Source organism: Stegostoma tigrinum, chromosome 15 (genome assembly GCF_030684315.1).
Source record: "Stegostoma tigrinum isolate sSteTig4 chromosome 15, sSteTig4.hap1, whole genome shotgun sequence".
In the NCBI taxonomy this organism is placed as follows: Eukaryota; Metazoa; Chordata; class Chondrichthyes; order Orectolobiformes; family Stegostomatidae; genus Stegostoma; species Stegostoma tigrinum.
In genome coordinates, this window is record NC_081368.1 from 16,885,049 (window position 1) to 16,902,414 (window position 17,366).

At 42.5% G+C, this 17,366-nt stretch overlaps 1 protein-coding gene across 2 annotated transcripts in view; it reads left to right on the forward strand.

Annotated features, from left to right (window-relative positions):
• ophn1 (oligophrenin 1) overlaps positions 1 to 17,366 on the forward strand; it is a 194,255-nt gene that overhangs the window by 50,498 nt on the left and 126,391 nt on the right. For both annotated transcript variants that reach the window (XM_048544225.2, XM_048544226.2), the window contains exon 2: positions 7,978 to 8,073. In XM_048544225.2, coding sequence (XP_048400182.1) covers positions 7,978 to 8,073 — 96 coding nt within the window. The remainder of the gene's footprint in view (positions 1 to 7,977; positions 8,074 to 17,366) is intronic.

The following is a 17,366-nucleotide window of genomic DNA, read 5'->3' on the forward strand; positions in this document are numbered from 1 at the left end:
TCTGTCTGCAGATGCTGCCAGATGTTGAGTTTCTCCAGCTGTTTCTGATTTCCAGCAGTGATAATGGCAACTGCAGATGCTGGAGAATCCAAGATAATAAAATGTGAGGCTGGATGAACCCAGCAGGCCCAGCAGCATCTCGGGAGCACAAAAGCTGACGTTTCGGGCCTAGACCCTTCATCAGAGCGGCAATTCCAGCATCTGCAATTTTTCTTTAATATTCTGTTGCAGTTTGCTTCATCCAGCCCTCTATGTGCACCCCCCCCATCTCTCCATTAATGTTTCACCCTGGTTAATAATTAAAATGAAATTGCCAGTAATTCAGGTGTCTCTGCAGTTCCCTTTAGCTTCTTATCTGACTTTTATTTTCTAAAATCTCACGACCTTGTTTCCAAACACTCAGCTGTTGATATTTAGATTGGCAGTAATGCACAGATATGGTGAATTCACTGTACAATTAAACATCCAGTTTATTTAGTTATTTGCATTCATGCCTTATTCAAGCTGACATATCCGCTGGAGGTGCCAATATCCATCTGCCCCTCTGGGTGAATGTATAAAATCTGATGACACACTGAAGGTAAACAAAAGAATTCCGTTGGTATTCCTGATGTTAGACTGCTGTTTCCACTTAGTGAAGAAGATCCTTTCCTGCCAATTAAACTCTGAAATGTGCTGCATAAATACAAGCCGTTCCCTTTTTGGAAGGCTGTTTAAAGAAAGGAGTGGTAAAGGGTGTCATGAGAATTTTTAAATGCAGACAAATTCTGCATATGTGAAATAAGCTGAAGACTGGAATCATTGAGCAATCTGTTCATGGTAGCTATTTCTCACTGAAAGGTACTCAGATGGCCCTCTTGCTGCCTTTCTGATCTTTTGAAGACTTTTCCTTCAAATCTTCTCTCACTATAGGATGAGGCTATGTAAGCTGTAGGATGATGCAGGAGCCTCTGCCTGCCTCTGTGCCCTAATGTAGGAGTGTTCCCCAGACCTATTCAGTCACCCAAAGCTCTGCCTTCAGTATCCCTGTGGCTTTCTGAAAGTGATCCCTTTGGACTCCTAACCTGAACAGTAGCTGTAATGCGTGCACATAGGTGTGTGGTGAGCCAAGTCTGTAAGCAAATATCCTGCAACTCCTGCATATTCCTAGGAGGGGCAAATACCATTCAAAAACCGAAATGTAATGTGTAAATAGTTTAATAATCTGAGAGGGGAAAGCAATCTAATGTGAAAGAATGTAGGCTAACTGGTTTTTCCTTAGAGAGGATACGTTCACTTTTTCAAATCTACTGTCTAATGCTAATGTGCCCAGAATTTTTTCTCTTTGCTATGACGAACCTTTCAAAGTTTAAACCAGTAGGGACCACAAAGCTGTTGTATTTTCTCCCTGTCAGAAATGTTATTTCAAACAAATGTATAGTATTTGTATTCCATAAACCATGACGGCACAGCTCTCTGCATGCACAGTGTTATGCTGGTGTTTCTGGCACTTTGTAACACTTTCACATGTCCCCATGTTGAAATGCCCCTGTGATATTAGCATCATCACAGCAGCTTGCCTATGGTATATTTGAGGGTCTTGTCTTCCTGTAGCAAAAGTCTCCTGAATCCCAAGAGTTCAAGTGGGAGAAATGCATGGAAGCCAAGATGCTGACCTGCTTTTAATTTGTATTTATTTGTTGTTAGTTGCCCATGCCCATTGCCCCAGCCTGTTCTGTTTTCAGTGAGGCTAAGGGATGAAAACCAGCACAGTGATTTCAAAGGCAGTTATTTATTTTCAGATAGTTGCAATGTAGTGGTCTTGCCCTTGTCCTGAGTTTGCTGTTTTCTGTAAGTTGCTACGAATTGCTCCAGAGCAATAACAAAACAGGTGGGATTAAGTGGCCTAGATTATTCCTGCTTATGTTCTGGTAAGTCCAAATATCGTTTTTGATCTCGGCTCAAGATTTCATGTTACTGGGGACAGGATTGGCTTTAACAGTTAATGTATGTGTTTAGCATACTCCTTTTCCATGTCTCAGTTCAGGGGACCAGGGAAATGGCTCCTGGTGCCATTACAAATGATTTATTTTCTCCACACTGTGGCTTTGTCATGGCTTTCAGGAAGATAGTGACTGCAGGGTGGAATATGTTGGTACCATGTAGATACTCCAGCATTACTTGAATTCCTAAGGTTCCCTTCAGTTGAAGCTGTAAACTGATAGTCATAACTTAGAGATAGTAGAAACTGCAGATGCTGGAGAATCCAAGATGACAAGGTATAGACCTGGATGACCACAGCAGGCCAAGCAGCATCAGAGGAGCAGGAAAGCTGATGTTTCGGGCCTAGACCCTTCTTCAGAAACTTATTTGTATTTCCACGCATGGTCATTATTTAAACTACCTAATCACAGAGGAACTGTATGTTGAAAGGCCACCTGTCACTAATTATAGTTAACTTATCCTTCAGCTTCACTGAGATTTAGTTCAGCTTGTAGTTCACAGAATCACAGAAATGTTACTGTGCTGAAGGAGGCCATTTGATCCATTGTGCCTACAGCAGCTTGTTAAATGAATATCATTTATCTCAGAATTTGTAGAATTGCTTAGGCTTATCCCCGTTTGTGCTTTCTTTTAGTCTTAACTTAAAATCTCTCCTAGGTTTTCTCTCATTATCTGATATATAAGGTTTGATGGGTGATGGTCTCTATACAGACATGGGATTGTTGGCCCTTTATGATAGGTCATAGGTTTGGGATGAGGGGTAGCAGATTTAAAACAGAGGTGAGGAGAAATTACTTCTCTCAAAGGGATGTGAATCTGTGGAATTCACTCCCCCAGACTGAGGTGAATGTTGGGACATGGAGTAGATTTTAGGAGGAGATAGATTTTCAATTAATAATGAGTTGACAGATAATGGACAGTAGGCAGGAAAGTGGAGTTGAGGCTGAGATGACCTCCTCCATGATCGTATCACATGGTGGAACAGATTCGAGGGGTTGAATTGCCTACTCCCACTCCTAGTTCTTAGCTCTTATAACTTGTTACTGACAGGACCTGCTAACTTCTGAAGGTTACTTTGGGAATCATTGCTCAACTCCTCATCTTGCCAAAAGCTGATTGTTGCTGTGGGCTCATGGATGTTAACTTTAAAAGAATGTATCTAAGAAAATATCCAGCTAAACAATGTCAATCTTTGCTCCAATAAGTAGACTTTGTATCCCACACAGTCTAAAGTATACATTATTCTGCCTCCTTTCCAGTTGGTCTACTGAATTGTTGAGGAATCACAAGAGATGGCAGTGTCATAGTCAGTAATGTACCTCAGTATAAAATGGTGGCACATGGGTTCATGCCCCTGTTTTTATTTTGTGTTCGGTGATACTTTGGGGACCCATCTGATTCACCAAGGGATGGAATTGTGGGAAAGTAAGCAGGTTAGTCGTCTTCAATGTTGAGCCTGCTTGCCATCTCGGAAGTGTTCCTGCATTTGCCTTCTTAGTTACAGGCAGTGTGTGGCCATGTAAACAAGGAAAAAAACAAAAATCAAGGCCATTGTAAAATGTGGTGTATTGACACTAGCTGCAGGCAAAGTGTGCTGGGTGGTGCCCATTTTTTGACAAATCAACTTTACCCTTTAATAAGATGAATCCCCAGTGGTGAAACCAGGATGGAAACCTTTTGTGTGAACCTGAATCTATCAAAATTGTCTGGTCCAAACAAAGCTAATTTAATTCCCGTAATAGTGCTTCTCCCAACTAATTACCTTTTATTATCCATCTTCAGTGACAAGATCCACTGGGTACTTGTTGCAGTATTACTGGATGTGGATGACTGTTTGTTTGCTATTTGGCTCTAGATGATTTGAAAATTTCTTGTCATGATCCAGTTTACCACCTGATATCCGTACAATCATCTCCGGGCTTCCTGATCCCCAGGATGCATGGTTTCCATCAGCATGTTAGTTGGAGTTGGGTGGCTCCATGTAAAGTTCCAAGCAATTTCCATTCCTCTCTCATCTCTGTCTCCTCCTGGTGGTGAATAAATGGCTCTGTAATCACCCACACATATTTTGTTTCCAAAGCTAATTCGTGGGCAGTGATTTATTTTGAGGTGGAGGTGAATTGACTGTGCCTAATGTGACATCCATTTGTGCAAAGAGTGACATTATACGCAGTAATTGAGTTAAAGTGACGAGTGAATACATCCTGGTTCTGTTTCAGTGAGTTATATTGAATTGGAGCCCAGGGAACTCCCTATTCTTCAAATAGCACCATGGTAGCTTAATGTCAACAAAAGCCAGTTGAACAAGCTGGGCTATGGTTTAATGTTATCTAAAGCTTGGCACCTCTAGTGACGTGGCCTTGTCACAATATTGACTTGCTTGTATAATGTTCCAGCCATGCGAAAGTGCATTTTATTTTACATTTACTGCTCCAACATCTCAACAAATTATCAACGTGGCTATCAGCCAATGTTCACACACAATTGAAATTGGCAATTATCTCCTTTTTGAATCATCTTTTCGGTCAGAAGCAGGGATAGCCGATCGATTTTTAAGATAGTGTTTTGAACGCTACCGAACGTCGATCTTCAACCAATCATCAGGTTGCTAAATGTGCTGGCAATGTAAAGATTGGTAGGAAATTAAGTTGTGAAGCGGACACGAGGCTACAAAGGGAAATATGTAGATTAAGTGAGTGAGCAGAGATCTGGCAAATGGAGCCTGCCATAGGCAATTACCTGATTGTCTCTGTCTCTTTAGGCAAGAATAAAAAGCCTACGATTTAATGATGTCAGATTGGAGAGCTCTGAGATGTCAAAGGATCTGGGTGCCCTTTTGCATGTATAGTAAAAGGGTTAGTATGCAAGTACAATATGGATGATGAATGACTTATTTAAGGTCACTTACATTTTACTGTAAATAATACAGTAAAATACAGTGAAAAGCTTCAATAGTTGCCACAATCCAGTGACATTTTGAATTAAGATTAAAAGGATAAAAGGTAAAACTGAAAAGTCCTGAGCTGGTTCACCAATGACCCTGCACCACCACCACTCCTCTGCCTGTGCCTTATCTAGTAAGGTAGAGTTGCTGATCTTTAGGCACCATCTCTCTGTCACTGGGCCCTCAAGAAGATAATCCGGAAAGCTATTAGAATGTTTACATCAATTGGAAGTATTGATTGCAAAGAATTGAATACAAAAGTATGAAGATTATGATTTAGTCATTAACCCTAACTTAAGTCATTAAGTTAAAGGCATTGCTGACACCAAATTTGGAGTAATATTGGCAGCATTAATCCCTTTATTTAAGGAATTATGTATATAAATTAGAAAGGCTCAGAAGGTTTACTAGATTAGACCCAGAATGGGTGGCTTTTCTTTTAACGAGTAAAAGGCTAGGTGTGTACCTGCTGGGGTTTGGAAAAGTAGTCAGTGATTTCATTTGAAATGTGAATTCCAGAGGGAACTTGACAGAGTCCATGTGAAGAGGGCATTACCTCTATTGGAAGAATCTAGAACTAGAGGCCACTGCTTCAAATTCAGGGGTCTCCCATTTAAGAAAGCTGAGGATTTATTTTCTGAGGCTTGTGGTTCTTTGGAATGCCCTTCCATAAAAAGTAATGGAAGTTGCTCTTTGAATATTTTTAATGCAAAAGTAGATAGATGCTGGATAAGCAAAGGTGAAAGTTATCAGGGCAAGTTGGGAGCGTGCTGTAATTGGATCTGCTGTAATAACGATGGTGGAGCAAGTCTGAAATGCTGAAAGGCCTTTTGCTCCTAATTTGAACGTTAGTGTTTATTTATAAAGTTGAAAGAACCACGGAGGTTTGATGGTGCAGAAGGACACCATTTGGCTCATCTGGTTGTGCAAGTTCTTTCAGGAAAGGATTTTTGTCCAACCTGCTTTAACCCCAGTGCTGGGTTTAGAGTTGCTGAGAGGGAATTGGAGAAGTTCTTTGTTACCAATCCATTTTTCATTCACTGTGCCTTTCTGTTCTTCCAAGCAGCTACTGAAATAAGAGATAACAAGGTTAGAGCTGGATGAACACAACAGGCCAAGCAGCATCAGAGGAGCAAGAAAGCTGACATTTTGGGTCGCGATCCTTCTTCAAAAATGGGGGAGGGGAAGGGGATTCTGAAATAAATAGGGAGAGAGGGGGAGGTGGATAGAAGATGGATAAAGGAGAAGATAAGTGGAGAGGAGATAAACAGGTCAAAGAGGGGGTGTTGGAGCCAGTGAAGGTGGATGTAGTTGGGGGCCGAGGGAGGGGATTGGTCGGTCCAGGAGGACGAACAGGCCAAGGAGGCAGGATGAGGCTAGTGGCTAGGAAATGTGGGTGGGGCTTGAGGTGGGAGGAATGGTTAGGGAGGCAGGGACGAGCTGGGCTAGTTTTGAGATGTGGTCAGCAGTGGGGAGATTTTGAATCTTGTGAAGTCCACATTGATCCCTTGGGCTGCAGGATTCCAAAGTGAAATATGAGATGCCGTTCCTGCAGCCTTCGGGTGGCAACCCAGGAGGTCCAGGATGGACATGTTGTCCAAGGAGTGGGAGGGGGATTTGAAATGGTTCGCGACTGGGAGGTGTAGTTGTTTGTTGCGAACCGAGCGTAGGTGTTCCACAAAGCGGTTTTCAAGCCTCCACTTGGTTTCCCTGATTTAGAGGGAACAGCGGATGCAGTATACCACATTAGCAGATGTGCAGGTGAACATCTGTTTGATGTGGAAGGCCTTCTTATAGCATGGGATGGGTGTGATGGGGGCGGTGTAGGGGCAGATGTAGCACTTGCTCCAGTTGCAGGGAAAAGTACTGGGTGTGGTGGGGCTGGAGGGGTATGTGGGAGGGAGTCACAGAGAAAGTGGTCTCTCGGGAAAGCAGATAAGGTGGGGAGGTAAAAATGTGTTTGATAGTGGGGTCTGAATGCAGATGGCGGAAGTATCGGAGGCTGCTGCATTGGATCTGGAGGTTGGTGTTTTGGTTGTTATTGCGTTTAGGGGGTGTGAGGGATGAGTTGCGGGAAATGCGAGAGATACGACTGAAGGCATTTTTGACCAATGTGGAAGGGAAGTTGCGATCCTTGAAAAACGAGGACATCTGAGATGCCTCATGTCGGGACCAGATGCAGCGGAGACTAAGGAATTGGGAATGGGGATGGCCTTTTTGCAGGAAGTTGGGTGAGAGGAGGTGTATTCTAGGTAGCTGTGGGAGTCGGTAGGCTTGAAATGGATATCGGCTTCCAGGTGGATGCCAGAGATGGAAACAGAGGCCCAGAAAGGAGAGGGAGGTATCAGAGATGGTCCAAGTGAACTTAAGGATGGTGAGGAAGGTGTTAGTGAAGTGGATGAACTGTTCAAGCTCCTTGTGGGAGCACGAAGCAGTGCCGATACAATCAAATTGCTTTGTATATACCCAGCACAGCGTCAATGTTTTCTAAGCTGGATAGCTGCACGCGACCTTTCATGTCCAATCATGTGTGGCTTATTATACAAGTGTAAATTAAAACAAAATTTGCATTTCCTGAAAGAGTATCCAGAAGTTCTGCATCAGTATAACATTTCCAGCTAAGACGCCAGCTGTCCCTGTGTCTCCTTCAGCTGGAGTGATGTAGTGATATGCAGCTATTACTAGCTCAGTCGTGGAATTACATAACAGTAACTCCATTAAAAGGAGGCCATTCAGCTTGTATCCTTGCTGGCACACTGGAGCTGGTCACCTGGTCCCATTCCACTCTGCAGCCCTCCTGTGCCTGTTTTACTTAGATTATTCCACATTTGCTTAAGTGACAACTTATTTTTCTCAATTATTGTTTCTAAATTTTTTTTGTCCATTTCTAAGATTAAACGGACTGTGATTGCAGTACTTCAAAATTAAGGAGATTGCTTGAACTTTTGTCTTTTTTTAGAGCGCTGCCAATCTATGACAGTGTAGGATATGGTGTATTGGAGTACTGTCATGTTGTACAAGCTATTGAAATCTTTTTTTCTCTGTTGCAGATTATTCCTCTGCTGTGATAAAGTTTTCACAAAGCCTGAATGTATTTCAGTTTGAATTCATTGGAGATACGTTGACTGACGATGAAATCAACATTGGTAAGGAACTGAAATGACTCTTCCTCTTCGCGCCCCCCCCCCCCCCCCCCCCCCCCCAGTTGTAGGATATAATGGTAAAGAAGTCCATTTAAATAATGATCCAGCTGTTCAGTTGTTTTTCTTTGTTGGTAAAACACTTTTGACTGGAAGATTGTGGTGATGCAGCTGGTCAGAGTTGTTGACTCCAGCTAATTTGACTGCAAAAAGGCTGCTAAAAGGGCCTGTTATCTCTGGCCACTTGAATCATCTGTCTCCTTTCTTCAGCTAATCTTAATTTACTTATGTTTGGGTTAAAAGAAAATGCAATTTACTTGAAGTAGAACTGCGCAGGGGGTAAGATGCTGGCTTGTTGTAAACCAAGTAATCTCATCATAGAGAGTAGTTTGAGAAGAGAATGAACTATCTTGATTTACTTGACTGTTGGTTTCTTCTGGCAATCAAACAAACCCAGCCTATCCGGTCTTTCCTCATAAGTGAAACTTTTCATCCCAGGTAACAGCCTGATGAATGTCCTCTATATCCTCTCCAGTGTAATCACGCCCTTCCAATTAGTGTGGTGACCAGAACTGCACACTTTAGTCCATCTGTGGCCTAACCACTGCTTTATGAGGTTGTAACAAGACTTCCTTGCTCCTATATTCAATGTCTGGCTAATGAAGGCAAGCATCCCGTATGCTGCCTTCATCACTTCATGTGAGTTGCAAAGAATGGGCTGAATTACGTTACATATTTATTTTCTGCACTTTACTTTAGCAAATGAGCTGGATGTTCACTGTATACTACAGGTCAGGTGTCTGTACTCCCAGAAACTGAAAAGATCTAAAAACCAAAGGTCTTTACAGAAGTGGACTGGAACAGATCTGAGGATATGTTCAGTTTGGATCTTTTTTAGGGGATAGAAAAAACTTCTCTTGGCCTAGATGCATCTAAAAGTGGTGTATTTTTCTAATGGCCTGAACTCGGCATGTCTATATGTCCATTTGGGCTCTTTGGGGAAAAAAAAACTTGCTTTTGGGTCTATTTGTTTTGGTTGTGAGATGATTGGTTTTAAAAAAAAATCTTAAAGAGTAAGGTTAACATATCTGAAACCCAAAAACATCCTTCATCTGGCAAACAGTTGGTCCTTCACCAAGAATCAGCTACTAGAAAGTATGCTAGGAGTTGAGCAATGACTTACTGAGTAACTGCCCCTCTTAATAGGAAGTTAGCTGCCCCCATCAGTAACCCAAGTCCTAAGAACTAGGAGAAGTAGACAATCCAACTTTTCGAGCCTGCTCCACCATTTGATATCTTGATTGGCTGATCACATCTCCACTTCAACTCCACTTTCCTGCCTATTCTCCATAATCCTTCAATATGTTAGAAATCAAAAATCTGTCTACCTCCTCCCTAAATTTACTCCATGTCCCAGCATTCACTGCACTCAGGGATAGTAAATTCCACAGATTCATGATCCCTTGGTTTAATTTCTTCTCATCTGTTTTAAATCTGCCATCCCTTATGTTAAGACCTGTGATCTCTCATTCTAGACTGCCCAATGTGAGGAAATGTCCTCTCTATGTCTACTTTGTCAATTCCCTTTTAGCATCTTGTATACCTCAATTAAATCTCCTCTTATTCTTCTAAATTCTGAAGAGTATAGGCCTAAAACTGCTCAATCTCTCTTCATAAGACAAACCCTCCATCTCTGGAATTAATCATGAACTTCCTCTGAACCACCTTCAATGCAACTACATACCCCCTCGAAAAGGGACCAAAATTGTCTGCATTGCTCTAGGTTCCATCTCATTCCCTACTTTTATACTCTCTTCCTTTTGCAATAAATGCCAAAATTCCATTTGCCTTCCTTATTACATACTATACTGCAATCAGGTTTTCTGTGATTCATGCATGAGACTACATAGATCACCGTGCACTGAAGCACTCTGAACTTTGCCTACACTTAGTTCTATTCCTCCAACCAAGATGGGCCATTGCTTAATATGTCTCTAGTAGCATGGCTCCCTTGTTGATTTAAGCTAGGACCCTTATTTGTAGATCCGAAAATTGATGGAACACCACTATAAGGTTTTTTACGTACAGGTTACTGTTGTGGTGGATTAAATTATAATGGATTTGGACATGGTCCCAGGTTAAAATTAACTTCAGGGCTTTCAAAAGTAAATAACAATTGAATGCAGTGTTTCTTGGTCAAGGGAGGATATTATTTTAGTGGTGATTGCATGTAAGAACATAAGACCATAAGACATAGGAGTGGAAGTAAGGCCATTTGGCCCCTCAAGTCCACTCCGCTATTTGAATCATGGCTGATGGGCACTTCCATGCACTCTCCCCGTAGCCCTTGATTCCTTGTGAGATCAAGAATTTGTCGATCTCTGCCTTGAAGGCATCCAACGTCCCAGCCTCCACTGCGCTCTGTGGCATTGAATTCCACAAGCCCACCACTCTCTGGCTGAAGAAATGTCGTCTCATTTCAGTTTTAAATTTACCCCCTCTAATTCTAAGGCTGTGCCCACGGGTCCTAGTCTCCCCGCCTAACGGAAACAACTTCCTAGCATCTACCCCTTCTAAGCCATACATTATCTTGTAAGTTTCTATTAGATCTCCCCTCAACCTTCTAAACTCTAATGAGTACAATCCCAGGATCCTTAGCCGTTCATCATACATTAAACCTACCATTCCAGGGATCATCCGTGTGAATCTCCCGTGGACACGCTCCAGGGCTAGTATGTCCTTCCTGAGGTGTGGGGCCCAAAATTGGACACTGTATTCTAAATGGGGCCTAACTAGAGCCTTATAAAGCCTCTGAAGCACATCGGTGCTTTTATATTCCAACCCTCTTGAGATAAATGACGACATTGCATTCGCTTTCTTAACCACAGACTCTACCTGCAAGTTAACCTTTAGAGAATCCTGGATCAACACTCCCAGATCCCTTTGTACTTCTGCTTTACAAATTTTCTCACCATTTAGGAAATAGTCCATGCCTGTATTCTTTTTTCCAAAGTACAAAACCTCACATTTACTCACATTGAATTTCATCAGCCATTTCCTGGACCACTCTCCTAAACTGTATAACTGTCTAAACTGTCTATGGACTATGCATACGTTTGGGTGCATTGTTCAAAGTTTTGTCTGGAAACAGAGCAAAGGATTAATATGTTTATCTTCAGAAATCAATGGAAAGCATGCAAGTTTAAGTAAAATGACAAGTGTCATTAGTGAAGACCTCAAGCTTGTTTCACTGTATGTCTACAACACTTGAATGTTTTCAAATAAGAGCAAAGTTAATTTCAGCAGAACAAAGCTGAAAACCAAGCTCAAGTCAGTGGCTTCGTAACTAAAATGTCAACTGTGCAAAGAAGGAACATATCTATAATCTTAAAAGAAGTTTAAAGTATAGCTTTTGGTTTTCAGAATGGCTTTTGCTGCATTCAGCATAATTTTTAAAAATGAAATTTTTCTTTTGTGTTTTATAATTCATTGACTATTCACAAATGTAAAATTCTTTAAAGTGCTTTAATTCTTTAAATCCAAGTAGATTTTGATGGTGTATCTTACTATAGTACCATATAGTTTGCAAGGTCAGAGTTGTGTGTAGATGCTGAATGAACTTGGGCATGTTGTGCAAACCCTAAGTGCTCTAAAAAAGCGTATAATTACAAAGTGATAATGATAAATTGGGCAAAATTGAAATCCACTTTTCATAATATAGATAAATAAAGCAAAAGCGCCTGGCAAAATATACGACCTTTGGATGTCCTAAACCACAGTACAGCACTTTTATAAATTATTATTGCTATCGTCATATAGGAAGTACATCAGCCATTTTGTGTGCAATGTGATAATGACTAGATTGAAGGAAGGAAAGAAAGTACGAAGGCTGGCAGATTCGATTTAAGGAGAACATTACAATGCTGGATGGAGAGTTGATATGCCAAGGGAGGTTCCTGAGATGTTAAATGAGGGCAATACAGTTGTGTGGTAATAGACATCCAACAGGTATTTATTGAATTGTCACATTGCAATGTTGTGAGCAAAGTAAAAGGGCAATGGAAACACAAATATTAAATGTGTTGCATAACAGGCAGCTGTAATGGTGAGTATTTGATTTTAGAATTGGAGAAATGTTTTGTTAAAATAGTTCAGTTGCCCCAGTGGTTAGTTTAAGGACCCTCTGTTTTCCTAATGATATATCAATGACTGGCTTTTGCATACAGGGCACAATTTCAAAATTTCAAAATTTGTGAATGACACAATTTGGACGTTGTTGTCAGCTGTCAGAAGGGTATTGTAGAACTTCAAAGGACAAACTGGCTGGTACGATTCATAGACAAGTGGCAGATAGAATTTAATGCAGAGAAGGGTGTAATGATTAATTTTGGAAGGAAGAATGAGTTGAGGTAATATAGTACAAAGAGTAGAATTCTAAACGGTGTGCAGGAACAGAGAGGCCTTGGGTTATATGTGCATAAATCATTTGAAGACAGAAGGACACATTGGAAGTGCAGCTAATAAGCATACAAGATCCTGGGCTTTCTAATCAGACTACAAAAGCAAACAGATTTCATCTGTCTCTTGCTCCCTCGCTGTCTCTCTCACTGTAATGTTTCCCTTAATTACTGCTGTCATCCTTCCTACGTCTGGTCGTTTCCTCATTGCACTTTGATTTCGGTGCACAGTCTGACTGATGCGCTTGTGATATTGCAGTTGCAATTAAAATTTAAAATTGCGATTAGTGACGGTAACATCAATAGATGTGAAAGTCATCAGAGGGTTAGATAGGGTGGATAGGGAGAGCCTTTTTCCTAGGATGGTGATGGCGAGCACGAGGGGGCATAGCTTTAAATTGAGGGGTGAAAGATATAGGACAGATGTCAGAGGTAGTTTCTCTACTCAGAGTGGTAAGGGAATGGAACGCTTTGCCTGCAACGGTAGTAGATTCGCCAACTTTAGGTACATTTAAGTCGTCATTGGACAAGCATATGGACGTACATGGAATAGTGTAGGTTGGATGGGCTTGAGATCGGTATGATAAGTCGGCACAACATCGAGGGCCGAAGGGTCTGTACTGTGCTGTAATGTTCTATGTTCTATGTTCTATGTTCATTTGTGCTGGACTTTCTCTTTTGTTTCATGTGCCTACATTCAAATTAACAGAATAGTCCTGTATGGACAGTGTTACCAGGAATGTCATATTTGCATGCAGCAAGGTTTTTAAGGTCATTTTGCTATATATTGCACATGTGGATACTGTCTGTTCACAATGAAAAGGACAAAGGATGGGGTTACTTAGAAGGGTTTGATATTAGACTAGAAGCCTATTAGAAACAGGAATGGTTGTAAGTGCTGTGGTAAAGAATTCCAAAAACACTCAAACTTCAGAGGAAATTCCTCGTCACTTCAGTAATAAATTGGTGTCCTCCTGTCCTGGATCCTCTTTTTAGAAGTGAAACATCATTTCAGCATTTACCCTATCAAGCTCAATAGGAAGCCTACATATTTCAAAGAAATCCCCTCTCATTTCTTCTAAACTCCATACCAGGGATCATCCTAATGCCTTCTCTGAACTGCCTCCAATGAAATGATATCTTTGCTCAAATAAAAGGGACTGAAACTGCTCACAGTACTCCAGATGTGGTGTCCCCAGCACCTTGTCCAATTGCAGGAAGACTTTGTATACTCCAATCCCCTTGAAATAAAGGCCAACATTCCACTATTCTTCCTGATGTACCTGCTGCATCTTGTGTTAGCTTTTTGTGACTTGTGCATAAGTACTCCCTAAGCCTGTTTTCTGCAATTTTTCTTGTTACAAAAAACTTTTTTTTGTTTTCCCTTCCAAAATGAACAACTTCATGTTTACACACATCGTATTCCATTTGTCAACATTTTTCCCCACTCACTTAACCTATTAATGTCTATCTATAAACTGTATCCCCCTTGCAACTAACTTTTCCACCTATTTCCTATCAGCTACTCCTAGTCATCATTAACAATACTCATAAATAACTTCACTGAACACTAACCTGCTTATCAATGTTCTGTTCCAAGTCCTGGTTCCAGATAATGTTGTAACCTTAGTGCAGATACGCACACACAGCGGAATTCCTACTTATAAGGTAATTCACTAAAATAGAATAAATCAAAAGATTGCAGAAGGTGGAAATATGAAACATTGCTAGAGAAACACAGGCCAGGCAGCATTCATGCAGACAAAGCAGAGTTAATGTTAATTTGCTTTCTCTCTGAAAACGCAGCCTGACTTGAGTTTCTTCTGAAATTTCTCCTTTAATTTAGGGTAACCAACTATCTGATATCAAAGCAGTCTTTACTAGCACCACATAGCTAGGGTGGCATAGGGCAGCAAGGTGGCTCAGTGGTTAGCAGTGCAGCCTCACAGCGCCAGGGACCCAGGTTCGATTCCAGCTTTGGCTGACTGTGCAAACTCCACACAGACATTCTCCACGTGTCTGCGTGGGTTTCCTTTGGGTGTTCCAGTTTCCTCCCACAGTCCAAAGGTGTGTCAACTAGATGGATTGGCTATGCTAAATTGCCTGTAGTGTTCAGGGGTGTGTGGGTTATAGGGGGATGAGTCTGGGTGGAATGATGCAAGGGTCACTGTGGACTTGTTGGGCCGATGGGCCTTTTCCCACACTACAGGGATTCTATGATACAGCTCAAGCAAAACTGAAGTCAGTGCAATTTAAAGAAAACTCGTGTTGTACCCGATAGGATTTCAATAACAAGATGTGCTTTTGAGAGGTCAGTAGTTGTTGAAAGCTGTTTTAGAAAATACTGCACAGTTTTATTTTAAGGAATTCTAAAACAAGATACTTGAAGGTGTCCAGAGATAATGGGAACTGCAGATGCTGGAGAATCCAAGATAACAAAATGTGAAGTTGGATGAACACAGCAGGCCAAGCAGCATCTCAGGAGCACAAAAGCTGACGTTTCAGGCCTAGACCCTTCATCAGAGAGGAGTATGGGGAGAGGGTTCTGAAATAAATAGGGAGTGAGGGGGGAGGCGGGCCGAAGATGGATAGAGGAGAAGATAGGTGGGGAGGGGATAGGTCAGTCCAGGGAGGGCGGACAGGTCAAGGAGGCGGGATGAGGTTAGTAGGTGGGAAATGGAGGTGCGGCTTAAGGTGGGAGGGGGGGTAGGTGAGAGGAAGAACAGGTTAGGGAGGCGGGGGTGACCTGGGCTGGTTTTAGGATGCAGTGGGGGGAGGGGACGAACCAGCCCAGCTCGTCCCCTCCCCCCACTGCATCCCAAAACCAGCCCAGCTTGTCCCGTCCCCCCACTGCGTCCCAAAACCAGCCCAGATTGTCCCCGCCTCCCTAACCTGTTGTTCCTCTCACCTATCCCCTCCTCCCACCTCAAGCCGCACCTCCATTTCATAGAACATAGAACAGTACAGCACAGAACAGGCCCTTCAGCCCACAATGTTGTGCCGACCATTGATCCTCATGTATGCACCCTCAAATTTCTGTGACCATATACATGTCCAGCAGTCTCTTAAATGACCCCAATGACCTTGCTTCCACAACTGCTGCTGGCAACGCATTCCATGCTCTCACAACTCTCTGCGTAAAGAACCTGCCTCTGACATCCCCTCTATACTTTCCACCAACCAGCTTAAAACTATGACCCCTCGTGCTAGCCATTTCTGCCCTGGGAAATAGTCTCTGGCTATCAACTCTATCTATGCCTCTCATTATCTTGTATACCTCAATTAGGTCCCCTCTCCTCCTCCTTTTCTCTAATGAAAAGAGACCGAGCTGATTCAACCTCTCTTCATAAGATAAGCCCTCCAGTCCAGGCAGCATCCTGGTAAACCTCCTCTGAACCCTCTCCAAAGCATCCACATCTTTCCTATAATACGGCGCCCAGAACTGGACGCAGTATTCCAAGTGCGGTCTAACCAAAGTTTTATAGAGCTGCAACAAGATCTCACGACTCTTAAACTCAATCCCCCTGTTAATGAAAGCCAAAACACCATATGCTTTCTTAACAACCCTGTCCACTTGGGTGGCCATTTTAAGGGATCTATGTATCTGCACACCAAGATCCCTCTGTTCCTCCACGGTGCCAAGAATCCTATCGTTAATCCTGTACTCAGCTTTCAAATTCGACCTTCCAAAATGCATCACCTCGCATTTATCCAGGTTGAACTCCATCTGCCACCTCTCAGCCCATCTCTGCATCCTGTCAATGTCCCGCTGCAGCCTACAACAGCCCTCTATACTGTCAACGTCACCTCCGACCTTTGTGTCGTCTGCAAACTTGCTGACCCATCCTTCAATCCCCTCATCCAAGTCATCAATAAAAATTACAAGCAGTAGAGGCCCAAGGACAGAGCCCTGTGGAACCCCACTCACCACTGACTTCCAGGCAGAATATTTTCCTTCTACTACCACTCGCTGTCTTCTGTTGGCCAGCCAATTCTGTATCCAAGCAGCTAAGTTCCCCTGTATCCCATTCCTCCTGACCTTCTGAATGAACCTACCATGGGGAACCTTATCAAATGCCTTACTGAAGTCCATATACACCACATCCACAGCTCGACCCTCATCAACTTTTCTAGTCACATCCTCAAAAAACTCGATAAGGTTTGTAAGGCATGACCTACCCCTCACAAAGCCGTGTTGACTGTATTTGATCAAGCCATGCTCTTCCAGATGGTCATAAATCTTATCCCTCAGAATCTTTTCTAACACCTTGCAGACGACAGATGTGAGACTTACTGGTCTATAATTGCCGGGGATTTCCCTATTTCCTTTCTTGAAGAGAGGAATTACATTTGCCTCTCTCCAGTCCTCAGGTACGACTCCAGTGGAGAGCGAGGATGCAAAGATCTTCGCAAGTGGCGAAGCAATTGCATTTCTCGCTTCCCAAAGCAGCCGAGGACAAATCTGGTCCGGGCCTGGTGACTTGTCAATCTTAATGTTCGACAAAATTTTCAGCACCTACCTACTAACCTCATCCCATCTCCTTGACCTGTCCGTCCCCCCGGACTGACCTATCCCCTCTCTACCTCCCCACCTACACTCTCCTTTCCACCTATCTTCTCCTCTATCCATCTCTGGTCCGCCTCCCCCTCTCTCCCTATTTATTTCAGAACTCTCTCCCATCCCCCTCTCTGATGAATGGTCTAGGCCCGAAACGTCAACTTTTGTGCTCCTGAGATGCTGCTTGGCTTGCTGTGTTCATCCAGCTTCACACTTTGTTAACTTGAAGGTGCCCATGCTTGTTTACATCCTTCAGGCTTGGTGTGATGATTACCTGGCCCAAA